The sequence below is a fragment of the Rhinatrema bivittatum genome, chromosome 2 (assembly GCF_901001135.1).
Source record: "Rhinatrema bivittatum chromosome 2, aRhiBiv1.1, whole genome shotgun sequence".
Taxonomy (NCBI): domain Eukaryota; kingdom Metazoa; phylum Chordata; class Amphibia; order Gymnophiona; family Rhinatrematidae; genus Rhinatrema; species Rhinatrema bivittatum.
In genome coordinates this window covers 812,129,762-812,147,296 of record NC_042616.1, presented here as the reverse complement: position 1 = coordinate 812,147,296, position 17,535 = coordinate 812,129,762, and the positions used below count along the sequence as shown (strand labels likewise).

General features: G+C 47.6%; 1 protein-coding gene across 2 annotated transcripts in view; it reads right to left on the bottom strand.

Annotated features, from left to right (window-relative positions):
* LOC115085804 (speriolin-like protein) overlaps nt 1–17,535 on the bottom strand; it is a 670,698-nt gene that overhangs the window by 626,596 nt on the left and 26,567 nt on the right. For both annotated transcript variants that reach the window (XM_029592238.1, XM_029592239.1), the window contains exons 4-5: nt 7,931–7,981; nt 784–846 (exon numbers count right to left, since the gene is read on the bottom strand). In XM_029592238.1, the coding sequence (XP_029448098.1) occupies nt 784–846; nt 7,931–7,981 (114 nt within the window). The remainder of the gene's footprint in view (nt 1–783; nt 847–7,930; nt 7,982–17,535) is intronic.

Below are 17,535 nucleotides of genomic sequence, written 5' to 3'. Positions count from 1 at the left end.
GCTACCTGGAGCTCTCTCCATACATTTGCAGCCCACTACTGCTTGGACAAAACCGGAAGACAGGATTCCATCTTCGGCAAATCTGTCCTGCGTAACCTTTTTCCAACCTGACGTACCAACACCCATCCGCCTACCCGGTGGGTGTGGATGTTCTCCACCAAATTCCACCCCAGTTCTTGTACCTGTTGCACGCCATTGGGTACATTTGGTGCACGTTCAGACATCCTCAGCTCGGTACTCACCCATTTGTGAGGACTACCATCCTGCTTGTCCTGTGAGAAAGCAAATGTTGCTTACCTGATGTAACAGGTGTTCTCACAGGACAGCAGGATGTTAGTCCTCACGAAACCCGCCTGCCGCCCCGCAGTGTTGGGTTCATTTTTATTTTTTTGGCACTGCCTGTAGCTTTGAAACAAGACTGAAGGGGGACCCCTGCTGGCTGCAGGGTTAGTGCCATGCTGGGCATGCCCAGTAGGGGCCAATCAAAGTTCTGGAAACTTTGACAGAAGTTTTCCGTGATTGGGCTCCATCCTGATGATGTCACCCATTTGTGAGGACTAACATCCTGCTGTCCGTGAGAACACCTGTTACATCAGGTAAGCAACATTTGCTATTTCACCTCTAAAACTCACATTGCTATGCCTCCCTCAATACATATACATATGCCATCTTCCTGCCCTGACATGTGTGCCACTCTCCCTCCCCGATTCATGTGCCAAGAACCCTCCCCAACACATACAGTCAGGTTGCATTTCCCCGCCCCATGCACCTTGTGGTATTTACCTTTAACTGGCGTCACCGGGTATAAACTATCTGTTGCCTGTGGTTGCAGACTCTGGATCGACCCTAGAGAAAAGCAGGAGCAGCAGGGGTGGGATCTCACATGTCTCTTTTACCCCTTTTCTCAGCCTAGTCAATCCCTAGTAGCCCCTCACCCCTTGACCTTCTAAACACATTACCCTTTCCCTCCCCTCATGTTCCCTTTTCCTTCCTAGGGCCTTGAAAGATCTGCCTGCGCTGAGCACCTGGGGGATAACTAGTGAGAAAGATTTTCATTACTAGGATTGTGACTGCGGGCCCGGCTCCCACCCCCTTCCTCCTTCTCTTCCATCTCCTTGCCCCCCCCCCCCCCCCCCCCATCTCCCTATTTGCAGAAATGCACGTAAGCATCGTGGCTTAATGAATGTTCCCTGTAGGTACCAGGATCAGTTCAGACCGTGGGTTGTCTCCCCCTTCCAGCAGATGGAGTCAGAGCAAAAACTGATAAGGCGGTCCCTTATTAGCTAGTGCGTCCTCTACATTCCCTCAGTATTCCTCTGACTCCATCAGATGTGGGTTACACCTATGGTTCTCCCTCTGACTTTAGAAAGGACTTTCTTTTACAGCTCTCTCTTTTCTTTCCTTGGATAGATCTTTAAAAATAAATAAATAAATAAAAGTTTAGACAGGCTGAACTTGCAGACAGGGCTCCTGTTAGGGACATTACTGTCTTCCTGTCTCCTTCTTTATATTCCTGTATTGTGGGGTAAGAACATAAGAACATAAGAAATTGCCATGCTGGGTCAGACCAAGGGTCCATCAAGCCCAGCATCCTGTTTTCAACAGAGGCCAAAACAGGCCACAAGAACCGGGCAATTACCCTAACACTAAGAAGATCCCATGTTACTGATGCAATTAATAGCAGTGGCTATTCCCTAAGTAAACTTGATTAATAGCCATTCAGGCTTTATCAGCATAATAAATCCCATATTGAGTCAGGCCAAAGGTCGATCATGCCCAGCATCCTGTTTCCAACAATGGCCAATCCATAAGAACATAAGAAATTGCCATGCCAGGTCAGACCAAGGGTCCATCAAGCCCAGCATCCTGTTTCCAACAGAGGCCAAACCAGGTCACAAGAACCTGGCAATTACCCAAACACTAAGAAGATCCCATGCTACTGATGCAATTAATAGCAGTGGCTATTCCCTAAGTAAACTTGATTAATAGCCATTCAGGCTTTAATTTATCAGCATAAGAAATCCCATATTGAGTCAGGCCAAAGGTTGATCATGCCCAGCATCCTGTTTCCAACAATGGCCAATCCATAAGAACATAAGAAATTGCCATGCCAGGTCAGACCAAGGGTCCATCAAGCCCAGCATCCTGTTTCCAACAGAGGCCAAACCAGGTCACAAGAACCTGGCAATTACCCAAACACTAAGAAGATCCCATGCTACTGATGCAATTAATAGCAGTGGCTATTCCCTAAGTAAACTTGATTAATAGCCATTAATGGACTTCTCCTCCAAGAACTTATCCAAACCTTTTTTGAACCCAGCTACACTAACTGCACTAACAACATCCTCTGGCAACAAATTCCAGTTGTAATTTCTTATTTCAGTCCTGCCCTGTTGCTGCCCGGGGTGTAAGCTGTGTTTCAGCCTCTCCCCCCCTTGCTGGAGACCCACTGCCCTGAGAGGACGTTTCCTCAGGAGCAGCTTTTCGATCAGAGACGTGACATCCCTCTGATCTAGTTTATACTTATTTCAGTCAGATTCACTCCTGCACGTTTGGGTCGCGAAGATTAAAACAGCATTGATTTTTATTGTTCCGCTGCTGGCAGCCTTCGAAGGTTTCTTCCTTACCTCCATGCCGCGCTCAGCGCAATGCTCCGGGTGTGGGGAGCCGGGTCTCCGGCTCTCGTCGGATGGATTTTGTGCCGGGTGCCTCCCCAGTGGGGAGGGCACCTCGAGGCAGGAGGAAAGCTGCGATTCGCGCCCGAAGGCGCACCAGGCTGTGTAAGGGTCGGCCCCGTTCCCCTCTGACGCGGGAACGGTGGCCATTTTGTTTTCCTCGAGTCCTGCGCTGATTTTCTCCTCAGCAAGGCTCCCTCCCCTCCGGTTCTCACCCCAACTGCCCTGCCGGCTGTGGCCATACCGTGGGGGGATCCCCCTCCTCCTCCTCCGGGGCCATTTTTTACGGAATTTATTTTGCTTATGCATAATGCCTATCTGGCTCGGCTGAGCCAGCAGCAGCAACAGCAGCAGCCAGATCCTGCTCTCGTCCCTCCTCCAACTAAGGTTCTCTGCTTGGATGCTCCCCCAGGTGCAGCTGGAATTCCCCAGGGATCAGGCCTTCCTCCAAGGTGGTCGTTGCCAGATGCTGCCTCCGGCTCTCGAGTTCGGCTAGTTTCCCAGTCTATCCCGTCGGCCCCTCAGTCTCAGGATCCCTTGGATGACCCAGACCTGGATGATCCTACCCCCCTGTCTCAGGTGGAAGGGGACGACCCCCAGGTCCTACAACTTTTTCAGGGGGATGAGTTGGAATCTCTCATTTCCCATGTTCTGGAGGAATTGGATCTCAAGTCTCCTCTGGAGTCTCCAGGGCCCAGTACTACAACTAAGAAGGGGGATCCGGTTCTTGCAGGTCTCCGCCCGCCAGCGAAGATGTTCCCTTTCCATCCCAGCCTCCTTCAATTATTGTCTGGAGAGTGGGACACTCCTGAGGCAGCCCTGCACGTAGGCAGGGCCATGGACAAGCTCTATCCGCTCCCGGAGAAGTACCTGGAGCTCCTCAAGGTACCAAAAGTGGATTCCTCAGTGCAGCAGTCACGAAGAGGACCACCATTCCGGTTACAGGAGGGGCTGTACTGCGCGACTTGCAAGACCGCAAGCTCGAAGTCTATTTAAAACGGGTCTTCGAAGTATCCGCCTTGGGAGTTCGGGCAGCTGTGTGTAGTTCCCTAGTGCAAAGAGCTGGGCTCCGATGGGTCCAGCAACTGCTTAGTACCCAGGATCTTCCCCTGGAGGAAGTGCAACAGGCGGAGCGCCTAGAGGCGGTTATTGCATATGGAGCTTATATGATCTACTCCGGGTGCTGGCTCGGTCCATGGTGTCCGTGGTCTCAGCGAGACACCTCCTCTGGCTTCGAACCTGGTCGGTGGATTCTTCCTCCAAAGCTCAAGTGGGCTCTCTTCCCTTCAAAGGCAAGTTACTGTTTGGAGACGAGTTGGACCAGCCGATTAAATCATTGGGAGAAAATAAGGTACATAAGTGGCTGGAGGATCGTCCGTGCACTCCGAGAGTCTTCAACTCCATGCGCTCCCGTTTTCGAGGACAACGCCGTTTGACAGTCTCGACCACTTTCTCACAAGCCACCTTCGTCTAGGTCACAGTCCTGGTCGCATTCCTTTCGAGGCCGACGGCCTTCCCCAAGGGACATCTGCTAAATCCTCTCAATGAAGTGTCGCTGGTCCACTCTTCTATTCCCAGGATAGGGGGCTGTCTGTCCCTTTTTTGCGAGAAGTGGGCCAGAATCACCTCAGACCTGTGGGTCTTAAATATTCTACGACACGGTTATGCTTTAGAATTTGCTCGGACCCTTCGCGACAGATTTGTCTTCTCTCCATGCGGCCCGTCCCAGAAACAGGATGCCATTCGCCAGACCCTCGAGCGTCTCCTGGCACTAGGAGCAATTCTGCCAGTGCCCATCTGGGAGCAAGGGCTCAGCCACTATTCAGTCTACTTCGTGGTGCCCAAATCCCATCCAATCCTTGACCTCAAGTTGGTCAACAAGGCCCTCCAGATCCCTCACTTCAGGGTGGAGATCCTTCGCTCTGTTATAGCAGCGGTGCGCCGAGGAGAGTTCCTCACCTCATTGGATTTGACAGAAGCTTATCTTCACATTCCGATCCGAAAGAACCATCAGCAGTTTCTGTGCTTCCGGATCTTGGGATAGCACTTTTAATTCCAGGTCCTGCCGTTCGACCTGGTGACTGCACCGCACACTTTTACCAAGGTCATGGTGCTGTTGGCGGCGGCTCTGCAGAAGGAGGGAGTCTTGGTTCACCCATATCTGGACGACTGGCTCATCCTGGCGAAGTCCAGGGTCCTGTGCCAGAGGGCGATCGACAGGGTGGTGCAGCTCCTTCAGTCGCTTGGCTGGGTTGTCAATTTTGCCAAGAGCCAGCTGACACCATCGCAGTCGCTGGATTTTCTTGGGGCCCATTTCGATACCAAAGTAAGCAGGGTCTCGCTTCGTGCGGAACATGCTCACTCTCTCCGAGCGCAGGTACAGCATTTTCAGGACCTTGCCCTGCCTACGGCTTGGGACTACTTGCAGGTTCTGGGAATCATGGCCTCCACTATCGATGTGGTACCGTGGGCTTTGGCTCATATGAGACCATTGCAAAGAGTGTTGCTTTCCCGGTGGAAACAGATATCCCAAGAATTTCAGTTGCCCCTGCCACTTCCATCATCGGTCAGGACCGGCCTATCCTGGTGGCTCCATCTGGATCACTTGCTGCGGGGAGTGGAATTGGACATTCCTCAGTGGGTGGTCATCACCACGGATGCCAGCCTCTCCGGCTGGGGAGTGGTATGTGGCATGCAGTCGGCGCAGGGTCAGTGGAGTAAGCAACTTGGCCTATCAATCGCCTGGAGACGAGAGCAGTCCGTCTAGCGCTCAAACGTTTTTTGGTTCAGGGCCAGGCGGTTCGTATTCTCTCGGACAACGCAACGACGGTAGCCTACATCAACCGGCAAGGGGGTACCAGAAGTCTCCATGTGTAACTGAAGACAGACATACTCCTGCCGTGGGCAGAACTCCATCTCTCCCGCCTGGCGGCCTCGCACATTGCGGGAGTGGAAAATGTTCAAGCGGACTTCTTGAGTCACCAGCACATTGATCTGGGGGAATGGGAACTGTCCAAGCAGGCTGCATCGCTGCTCTTCCGGAGGTGGGGGCTTCCCCATCTGGATCTGATGGCCACTCAGAGAAATGTGAAGGCCCCACGCTTCTTCAGTCGAAGACAGGAACACGGCACAGAAGGTGTGGATGCCCTGGTGCTACCATGGTCACAGCACATCCTTCTTTACGCATTTCTACCCTGGCCACTAGTGGGAAAGGTGCTCCGGAGAATAGAGGTCCACCAGGGGCCCGTCATCCTGGTGGCTCCGGAGTGGCTGTGTCGTCCCTGGTTTGCAGACCTCATCAACCTAACGGTGGATGGTCCTCTGCGGCTGGGTCATCTACCGAACCTCCTGCGGCAGGGCCCAGTCTTTTTCGACCAGGTAGAACGCTTTTATCTTGCAGCCTGGCTTTTGAGAGGCCAGGCTGAGAAAGCGCGGATATCCGGAAGCGGTTATCTCTACTCTTCTGAAGGCTCAGAAAACTTCCACCTTGGTAGCCTATATCCATGTCTGGAAGATTTTTTACTCCTGGTGTGCGTCCACGCATATCTCGCCCCACCAGGTGTCTATAGCCCAGATACTGGAATTTTTACAGCGAGGTCTCTACATGGGATTGGCTTTCAATTCCTTGAGACTCCAAGTGACAGCTCTCGGAGCCTTCTTGCAACACTTAGGTGGTACTTCGCTTTCCTCGCACCCCAATATTGTCCAGTTTCTCAAAGGAGTGAAACATATCAAGCCGCCGCTTCACAATCTGTGTCCTTCGTGGAGCTTAAACATGGTGCTTCGGGCTCTAGGGGGTCCACCTTTCGAGCCTTTAAGGTGAGCCACACTCAATGATCTCACTTTGAAGATGGTATTCCTGGTATCCATTTGTTCGGCTTGCCGGATCTCGGAGCTCCAGGCTTTGTCTTGCAGGGAACCTCATCTCCATATCACGGACTCGGGAGTATCCTTGACCACATTACCATCGTTTTTTCTGAAGGTAGTTTCCGCCTTTCATTTAAATCCCATCTTTCTCTGACGAGGATCCAAGGGAACTGCGGCGACTTGATGTCAAGCACGTGCTCATGCGCTACTTGGAAGTTACTAATGATTTTCGTCTGTCAGACCACCTCTTTGTTCTCTGGAGTGGTCCCAAGAAGGGTCACAAGGCTTCCAAGACCTCTATTGCTCACTGGTTGAAGGAGGCAATCTCGGTCGCCTACATTGGCGCTGGTCAACAGCCTCCGGTGGACATTAAAGCACACTCTCCGAGCTCAAGCAGCAACCTGGGCTTAATCCCAGGCGGTCTCACCACAGGAAATTTACAGAACGGCTACTTGGATGTCTCTGCACACCTTTACTCGTCACTATAGGATGAACCTCCAACCTCCGGTTTTGGGGTCTTTTGGAGCCCAGGTCATTTGAGCTGGGTTTTCCGGAACCCGCCCTACTTAGGGAAGCTTTGGTACATCCCACAGTCTGGACTGATCCTGGTACGTACAGGGAAAAGAAAATTATATCTTACCTACTAATTTTCGTTCCTGTAGTACCATGGATCAGTCCAGACGCCCGCCCTTTCAGATTTGGGGGGGGGGGGGGAGGATTTGGGGACTTTTTCAGCTCGACTCTCTTTCTGTCTTCTACCAGATATGTACCTAAGAGTTCATTTGCAAGTTTCTGGGTTACTTGTTCTTCAGATTATAGTTGTTGGATTGGTTTGTTCCATCCACAGTTTTCCATGGTTTGTTAGACCCATCCAAGATATTTTATCTTTTGCTTGGATATTCTGTATACTGAGGGAATGTAGAGGGCGCACTAGCTAATAAGGGACCGCCTTCTCAGTTTTTGCTCTGACTCCATCTGCTGGAAGGGGGAGACAACCCACGGTCTGGACTGATCCATGGTACTACAGGAACGAAAATTAGCAGGTAAGATATAATTTTCTTATATACCTTTTACAAGGACAGGCAGAACCTGGAGGAAAGAAGACCACTCAGGCCTGAGGGAACCAAATTCACCTACCACCTGGATCAGATCTGCCAATAAACAGGCAGGTCTCTTCCTCCAAAACACCAGGTCACCCTCTCAACCTCACCCTTTGCCATACTTGTCTTCCCTGCTGTGCCAAATCAACCTCCTATCCCCCCCCCCCCCCAACTGCATTGCCAGGACACCCTCCCATCCCTCCCCCTGTAATGCCAAGACACCTTCCCATACCTTATCTGCCATAATAACAATCTAATGGGTCTGATAGAGTGAGAGGAGCTCTCTACCTCCTTTCCATCCTGCTGCAGATTCCTTTACTTCTGGCGCATGAGTAGATTCTTCAATGTTCCAGATCCACAATTAAAAAAAAGAGAGAAGTTTAGATTAAGAAGCATTCTGAAAACTGTAATATCACATCACCTTCCCAGCTCTTCTTTCTGCAATGCCAGATTTCCTTCCCACCTCTTCCTCCTCATTCCTTTGTCACCTTCCCATCTCTTCCCCCTCATTCCTAGGTCACCTTCCCATCTCTTCCCCCTCATTCCTTGGTCACCTTCCCACCTCTTCCCCTCATTACTAGGTCACCCTCCTCCTTATCCACTCCCATTCATAGGTCACCTTCCCACCCACTCCCTCCTTTTATTCATAGATCATCCTCCCACCCCTACCCTTTCATAAGAACATAAGAAGTTGCCATACTGGGTCAGACCAAGAGTCCATGAAGCCCAGCATCCTGTTTCCAACAGTGGCCAATCCAAATCACAAGTACCTGGCAATTACCCAAACATGAAACAGATTCCCTGCTACTGATGTCAGATTGCCTGACACTGCAGAAGGAAAAATGGAAGGGCGCCTTAGCAATCTCCTCATCCATTTTGTACTTTAACAAAGATCTAGAGAGGTTCATAATACCTTTCCCTGACTCTAGGTGTGATATAAATAGAGGTTCCTGACCTAAGCACCTTAGGTTTAGGATTCTAAAGTTAGCCAAATTTTCAGCCAAACTTATGACACCTAGGGGGTCATATTCAGTAGGCCATTTAGTAGGCAAGTTATCTGGCTAAAGTTAGCCAAATAACTTGTTCCATATATTCAGAGGGATAAACATCCCATTGAATATACTTGCCTAAAGTTATCAGGCTACATGTAGCCAGTTAGCTAAAACCCTAACCAGCTATGTTTGAATATAGCCAGTTAGGTTTATTAGTTATCCAGCCTTGTATGGCCAGATAACCTGCCACTTCACCAGGTATCTTCAAAGATATTCGGTTAAGTGGTGATCTTATTTTAAAAAAAAAAAAAGAAACCAAGGTCTCTGGGCCTTATTCCCACCACCCACTACCATTAATCAGTGACCCAGCTATTGGCAGAGTCCCCCACCCAAGCCCCCCCAACATGTGACGAATAGCGTAAATGTTCTGGGCCATCTCCCCTGTTCTCCCTCCTTCCCCAGTCTAGAAAACCAAAATCCAGGTTCCGCAGCACTCCCCCCCCCACGCTCATTCATGCCCTTCCCTCAGTATCTAACATGCGGCCCGGTTTCAATCACAGGTCCAGGATCGTTAAACGATGTGATCCCAGGCCTTCTGCGTTATTTTCATACTAGCACCAGGGCTGGTGCTTCCATTAGGCAAACCAGATGGTCACATAGAGAGATAGAATTCTGGAGGTAGCAATATCCCAGCAGCACAAGGCTCAGAGAGGGAGAGTCAATATCGCCAAAGAAAGGAGTGCTCTGCTGGAGGTGAGAGGTGCACGACTGAAGGTTCGTCTAGGGCACCAAATACTCTTGTACTGGACCAGACTAGCACCGAATACATACGTTATCAGTGCTAATGTTCAGCACGGGGCTAATCTAGAGGCCTACTATTGAAAATCTATGCTAAATGCTTAACTTATTTCTCCTGATCTGGCCCGACCCTGCCCCTAGGACTTACACATTTTTTAGGCACCCAAGGAAAATAGGTGACCAAATTTAGGTGCTCATTTGGGGCAGAATTTCATTTGGGAACATCTGGGTGCTTAACAACTCAAATTAGTTGCCTAGATCTTTTGAATATCGCACCCTTAGGATCTTTCTACCATCATTCTCTCTCCCTGGCAGAAATATCAGCTTCTTCTTTGTTTCAGGTATTCCTGGGTACTGCAATCTAGCCAGGTAGAGATGTCAAGGTTTAAGGAGAAAGGATATGATGATCAGGATGAGAGGGAGTGAGGACAGCAAAAGTGTAGATAAATAGAAGAAATAGGGGAGGGAGTATGAGGGTCTTAGTAATATGGAAATCTTTTCCCAATACTGGGGAACCGGTACAACCTGATCAGCTCCTCTGGAGCATATGAAATGTGTCCTGCATGGTGTGGTCATTGAAGACTTCTAGTGGTACTAGTATATCTGCATGTGGGTGCAAACAACTTTCCAGACAGTGCCCTTCCAATCAACTACATATTTACTCAAAATTACACTGTACCTGAAGAGCTCAATGCGATTCCAGGCCTACCAAGTTACTCTGGGGCAGTTCTGTTCACAGAACCATCCTGCGTAAACCTAGATTATAATGTGGATTTCAGTGACAAGAACTCACTGGTCTCCTGGATTGAATTCTGTAGAACCTGTGATTATATACTGTTCAAGGAGTTTTATTTCTAAACTTTTGGCCTGCTGTTAAAAGAGTCTGCAACCCTGGAAAGCCCTCAGAATGGACCAGCTTATGAGTAATTGTGATGCATCACTTCTGAAGCTTTACAGTTTGTTACCTCTTCATAAGTTACAAGAGTCCTTGGAAACAACCAAAAAACTGTGGAACAAAAGTTCAACATTTCTGGCTAAAAGATTGTTCTGTCCATAGACACAATAAGAAAATTAGGCCTGAACAAAAAGCCTCAACACCTCCAAAATTTCCAAACAACTTATGAAGAACTACACCCATTCTGATGATACGCGGACCACACATGCATATCATCTAAAAACTTCCCAACATGGATGCCTCGTCCTTCACAACTCGTAAGATGAAATGAGCAAAGAGACTTCCCTCCCCACCCTCACTGCTGACCAGAGAATATGAACAGAGAATCAGATTCAAGCTCCCAACTCTGGAATTTAGTCAATGAACAAGAACCACCTAAACCAGTCATCTCTTACTAATTCAAAAGCTTGTTTCTAAATGTCAGAAAATTTGTCTCTGTCCTAATGTTGACTGGCAAGCTACTCTACAAAAGAGATGCGGTGACAGAAAAGGCTCTGGCCCCTACCACAGGCCAAGCATATCTCACACAGAGGTACTCTCAAAATGTACCATCCAGGACTGTACCACCTCAACTCATTCAATGGATACAACTGGCAACCAGTGTAATTGATGGAGCAGTGGGCCCGAATTTGCCCTTTTAGGGTTGCCCGTGACCACCCTTGCTGCAAGGTTGTGTCGCTAAGTAAACGGGCCCTTACTTTGGTTGGTCTGTATCCAGCCGTGGCCTTGTGGGTTCTTCTTCTTGTCACAAAATTCATTTGAGGTCCATATTCCGCAGTGCGGGGTATGGCAATGTACCCAAGTAAATCTGCCAATGAATAAATTTTCTGAAAGCGATCCGAGTTTTCTCTGGCTAGATTTACTCACATAAAGTTGGCTGGGTAGGGCTCAATATTGATGCTACCCTGCTAAAATTAAGCCCCACTCTTGGATTACCCCCACTGGTTCTCTTTTTACCATTGTAAGATTTAGCCAATGAGATGAGGGAATTGTTCAACCCCTTTTGAATATGGACCTTCTTGTTTTTTATATCTGAAAATTCCAGAAAGTATTTGAAAACGTTTTTATTATGGGTTTTTGCCTTTTCGGCAAGCTTCTTTTCAGGTTCTCTCTTGGCTTGCCTTATTAATGCTTTACATCTAACTTGCCAGTGCTTATGCTCTTTCCTGTTTTTCAACCTACTTTTTCCTTACCTTTTCAGCCACTTCTTTAGAAAATCACAGTGGCAAAAAGGTAAGGAAAAGAAGGTTAGAAAATAGGAAAGAGCATAAGCACTGGCAGGTTAGATGTAAAGCATTAATAAAGCAGGCCAAGAGAGAACCTGAAAAGAAGCTTGTAATGGAGCTGCTTAAACCACTCAATGACAGAAGGAACGACAAGCCACAGCAGAAAAAACAGATGAATTATTTGCTGAGGGAGGGAATTGGGGAGATAGATACACTGGATGCATTCTCTAAGTGCTGATATTTCAGAAGAGCTGAAGCAAATCACGGGGAACCAGGAAGATATAACTAACAAACTAAAGAGTAACAAATCATCGTGTCTGTATGATATACCCCAGACGTTTCAAAGAATTAAATGAAATTGCAGACTTATTACTAGAAATCTCTAACTTCTCACTCAAATCAGCTATGGTACTTGAGAACTGGAGGGTGGCCAATACAATGCCCGTTTTTAGAAAGGGTTTGAGGGATGATCCAAGAAACTGCATACCAATGAGCTTGATGTCAGGAATGGGCAAAATGGTCAAATTTATTCTGAAGCATAAAATTAATTGCCATCTGGAAAGACATAGATTAATAGTGCAGAGTCAACTAGATTTAGCAAAGGGAAGTCTTGTCTTACAAATCTGTTAGATTTTTTTGAAGGGATTAATAAACATGTGGACAAGGGTGAGTTGGTTGATACAACTGTATCTGGATTTTCAAAAGGTGTTTGTCAAAGTCCTCTCATGAAAGACTCATCGGGAAATTAAAGAGACAGGGGATAGGAGGCAATGTCTTATGCAGACTGGTAACTGGCTAAAGGATAGGAAACAGACAGGTCTATCCAGTAAAGTGCGGCCGCGTTTACCCCGCTCCTAACCCGTGTTCTACTCACTTTCCGGCCGCGTTAGCCCTTCCTGCGATCCACAACCCCCTTTAACCTACCCTTACCGCATCCTAAAATCCCCGGGCAACCCCTTCCGCACGCGGCATGTATATTGCATGCAAACGAGCGAATTAGCTATTCCCTAGCATCCAGTAACCCGCGCCCCGACTATCGCTATTTTACCCTGCCGTTTTGCCGCGCGTTTAACCTGCTAACTTACCGCCTACCCTTACCCCTGCATTAGAGGCAGGGGTAAGGGTAGGTGGCAAGCTTTCCCCCAGCCCCCGCTCACTTGCCCTGGCCGCGTCCATGGATGCTGGTCTCCGGGGCAGCCCCAGTCCTCTCCCCTCCTCCCGAAGCAAAAAAAAAAAGCGGAAAAAAAAAATTGCAAGAGAGAGAGGGGAGAGGACGGGCAATCCTATGCTCGGCGACTTACTTTTGCAGCCCCCCTCCGGACATCGTGGCTTCCCCCGTGCCAGTCCCCTCTCCCCTCCTCCTGAAGCAGCGTGCGAAAAGCAGCCTTGCTCCGGGAGGAGGGAAGATGGGACTGGCAGTGTAAAGCGACGAAGCGGCGAAGCGACTTACTTTTTGCAGCCCCCTCCGGACATCGGGCGACCTCTCCTGCCTCCAGCTGCTCGCGAAGATGGACGCCTGCACGGCCGCTGAAGACGTGACATCACGACGTTCGGTGTCACGGCATGTGACGTCACGTCTTCAGCGGCTGTGCAGGCGTCCATCTTCGCGAGCAGCTGAAGGCAGGAGAGGTCGCCCGATGTCCGGAGGGGGGTGCAAAAAGTAAGTCGCTTCGCCTCTTCGTCGCTTTACACTGCCAGTCCCTTCTTCCCTCCTCCCGGACCAAGGCTGCTTTTCGCGCCCTGCTTCGGGAGGAGGGAAGAAGGGACTGGCAGTGTAAAGCGGCGAAGCGACTTACTTTTTGCACCCCCTCCGGACATCGGATGACCTCTTCTGCCTCCAGCTGCTCGCGAAGATGGACGCCTGCACGGACGCTGAAGACGTGACATCACATGCCGTGACGCCAAACGTCGTGACGTCACGTCTTCAGCGGCCGTGCAGGCGTCCATCTTCGCGAGCAGCTGGAGGAAGGAGAGGTCGTCCGATGTCTGGAGGGGGGTGCAAAAAGTAAGTCGCTTCGCCGCTTCGTCGCTTTACACTGCCAGTTCCTTCTTCCCTCCTCCCGGAGCAAGGCTGCTTTTCGCGCCCTGCTTCGGGAGGAGGGGAGAGCGGACTGGCAATCCCGACTTCCTGGTATCTGTCATTTCAAATGACATTTGAAATGACAGATACCAGCGTGGCCGTGAAGCGTTAGGCCCGCGCACCCAGGTTACTGTATAGGCGCTCTATCCAGTAAAATGGGTTGCGCGGGCCTAACGCTTCACGGACGCTTCTTAGATGCAGCTTGCATTTGCAAGCTATTTACAGACAGGATCGAGCGGTAGGTGAGCTGGACTGTGCGTGTGGCAACCACGGGTGCGCCGGGCACTAACGCAGCTCTTCCTACCGCTAGTTACTGGATAGACCTGAGAGTAAGACTGAATGGTCATTTCTCTCAATGGAGAAAGGTAAATAGTGGAGTGCCCCAGAGATCTGAGTAGTGCTTTTTAATATATGTATAAATGATCTGAAAAAGGGTGTGATGAGCAAGGTTATCAAATTTGCAGATGTCACAAAAATATTCAAAGCAATTAAATCACAAGCAGATTATGAGGAATTGCAAGAGGACTTTGTGAGACTGGGGGATTGGGAATCTAAATGGCAGTAACATTTAATGTGGACAAATGCAAAGAGATGTATATAGGAAAGAATAATATAAACCTTAATTACATGATGCTGGGTTCTGTATTAGGCAACAACCCCAGGAAAATGATCTTGGAGTTACTGTGGATAATACTTTGAATTCCTTTTTCAGTGTATAGCGGTGGTCAAAAATGCAAATAGAAAGTTAGGAACCATAAGGAAAAGAATGGAAAATAAATTGGAAGACGTACTGATCCATGGTGCCACCACACCTTGAGTATTATATGCAGTGCTGATCACCCCATCTCGAAAATGATATAACGGAGCTAGAAAAGATACAGAGAATGGCAACCAAAATGATGAAAGGATTGGAATGGCTCCCCTATGAGGAAGGGTTGAATAGGTTATGACTCTTCCACCTGGAGAAGAGATGACTCAGAAGAGATATGATAATTGCCCATAAAATCATAAGGTACATAGAGCACAGTTATTTACCCTTTCCAACAGTACTAGAACTAGGGGACACTCCATGAGGCTAACAGGAAGCACTTTTAAAACAAACTGAAGAAACTATTTTTTACTCAGAGGATATGATGAAAGCAGTTAGTGTAGCAGAATATAAAAGGGTCTAGACAAGTTCCTATAGGAAAAGCCCATGAACCATTATTAGCTATGTACACTTGGGACCTGGTTATTAGCACAAAGTGCCCTGGATGGATGGAACAGCTCCACTATGAGGAAAGGCTGAAGAGGTTAGGGCTGTTCAGCTTGGAGAAGAAACGGCTGAGGGGGTGATATGATAGAGGTCTTTAAGATCATGAGAGGTCTTGAACGGATAGATGTGACTCGGGTATTTACACTTTCGAATAATAGAAGGACAAGGGGGCACTTAAGAACATAAGAAAATGCCATACTGGGTCAGACCAAGGGTCCATCAAGCCCAGCATCCTGTTTCCAACAGTGGCCAATCCAGGCCATAAGAACCTGGCAAGTACCCAAAAACTAAGTCTATTCCATGTTACCATTGCTAATGGCAGTGGCTATTCTCTAGATGAACTTAATAGCAGGTAATGGACTTCTCCTTCAATAACTTATCCAATCCTTTTTTAAACACAGCTATACTAACTGCACTAACCACATCCTCTGGCAACAAATTCCAGAGTTTAATTGTGTGTTGAGTAAAAACACTTTCTCCGATTAGTTTTAAATGTACCCCTTGCTAACTTCATGGAGTGCCCCCTAGTCTTTCTACTATCTGAAAGAGTAAATAACCGATTCACATCTACCTGTTCTAGACCTCTCATGATTTTAAACATCTCTATCATATCCCCCCTCAGCCATCTCTTCTCCAAGCTGAAAAGTCCTAACCTCTTTAGTCTTTCCTCATAGGGGAGCTGTTCCATTCCCCTTATCATTTTGGTAGCCCTTCTCTGTACCTTCTCCATCGCAATTATATCTTTTTTGAGATGCGGCGACCAGAATTGTACACAGTATTCAAGGTGCGGTCTCACCATGGAGCGATACAGAGGCATTATGACATTTTCCGTTTTATTCATCATTCCTTTTCTAATAATTCCCAACATTCTGTTTGCTTTTTTGACTGCCGCAGCACATTGAACCGACGATTTCAATGTGTTATCCACTATGACACCTAGATCTCTTTCTTGGGTTGTAGCACCTAATATGGAACCCAACATCGTGTAATTATAGCATGGGTTATTTTTCCCTATATGCATCACCTTGCACTTATCCACATTAAATTTCATCTGCCATTTAGATGCCCAATTTTCCAGTCTCACAAGGTCTTCCTGCAATTTATCACAATCTGCTTGTGATTTAACTACTCTGAACAATTTTGTGTCATCTGCAAATCTGATTATCTCACTCGTCGTATTTCTTTCCAGATCATTTATAAATATATTGAACAATAAGGGTCCCAATACAGATCCTTGAGGCACTCCACTGTCCACTCCCTTCCACTGAGAAAATTGCCCATTTAATCCTACTCTCTGTTTCCTGTCTTTTAGCCAGTTTGCAATCCACGAAAGGACATCGCCACCTATCCCATGACTTTTTACTTTTCCTAGAAGCCTCTCATGAGGAACTTTGTCAAACGCCTTCTGAAAATCCAAGTATACTACATCTACCGGTTCACCTTTATCCACATGTTTATTAACTCCTTCAAAAAAGTGAAGCAGATTTGTGAGGCAAGACTTCCCTTGGGTAAAGCCATGCTGACCTTGTTCCATTAAACCATGTCTTTCTATATGTTCTGTGATTTTGATGTTTAGAACACTTTCCACTATTTTTCCTGGCACTGAAGTCAGGCTAACCGGTCTGTAGTTTCCCGGATCGCCCCTGGAGCCCTTTTTAAATATTGGGGTTACATTTGCTATCCTCCAGTCTTCAGGTACAATGGATGATTTTAATGATAAGTTACAAATTTTTACTAATAGGTCTGAAATTTCATTTTTTAGTTCCTTCAGAACTCTGGGGTGTATACCATCCGGTCCAGGTGATTTACTACTCTTCAGTTTGTCAATCAGGCCTACCACATCTTCTAGGTTCACCGTGATTTGATTCAGTCCATCTGAATCATTACCCATGAAAACCTTCTCCATTACTGGTACCTCCCCAACATCCTCTTCAGTAAACACCGAAGCAAAGAAATCATTTAATCTTTCCGCGATGGCCTTATCTTCTCTAAGTGCCCCTTTAACCCCTCGATCATCTAACGGTCCAACTGACTCCCTCACAGGCTTTCTGCTTTGGATATATTTAAAAAAGTTTTTACTGTGAGTTTTTGCCTCTACAGCCAACTTCTTTTCAAATTCTCTCTTAGCCTGTCTTATCAATGTCTTACATTTAACTTGCCAATGTTTATGCTTTATCCTATTTTCTTCTGTTGGATCCTTCTTCCAATTTTTGAATGAAGATCTTTTGGCTAAAATAGCTTCTTTCACCTCCCCTTTTAACCATGCCGGTAATCGTTTTGCCTTCTTTCCACCTTTCTTAATGTGTGGAATACATCTGGACTGTGCTTCTAGAATGGTATTTTTTAACAATGACCACGCCTCTTGGACATTTTTTACTTTTGTAGCTGCTCCTTTTAGTTTTTTTCTAACAATTTTTCTCATTTTATCAAAGTTTCCCTTTTGAAAGTTTAGCACGAGAGCCTTGGATTTGCACACTGTTCCTTTTCCAGTCATTAAATCAAATTTGATCATATTATGATCACTATTGCCAAGCGGCCCCACCACCGTTATCTCTCTCACCAAGACCTGTTCTCCACTGAGAATTAG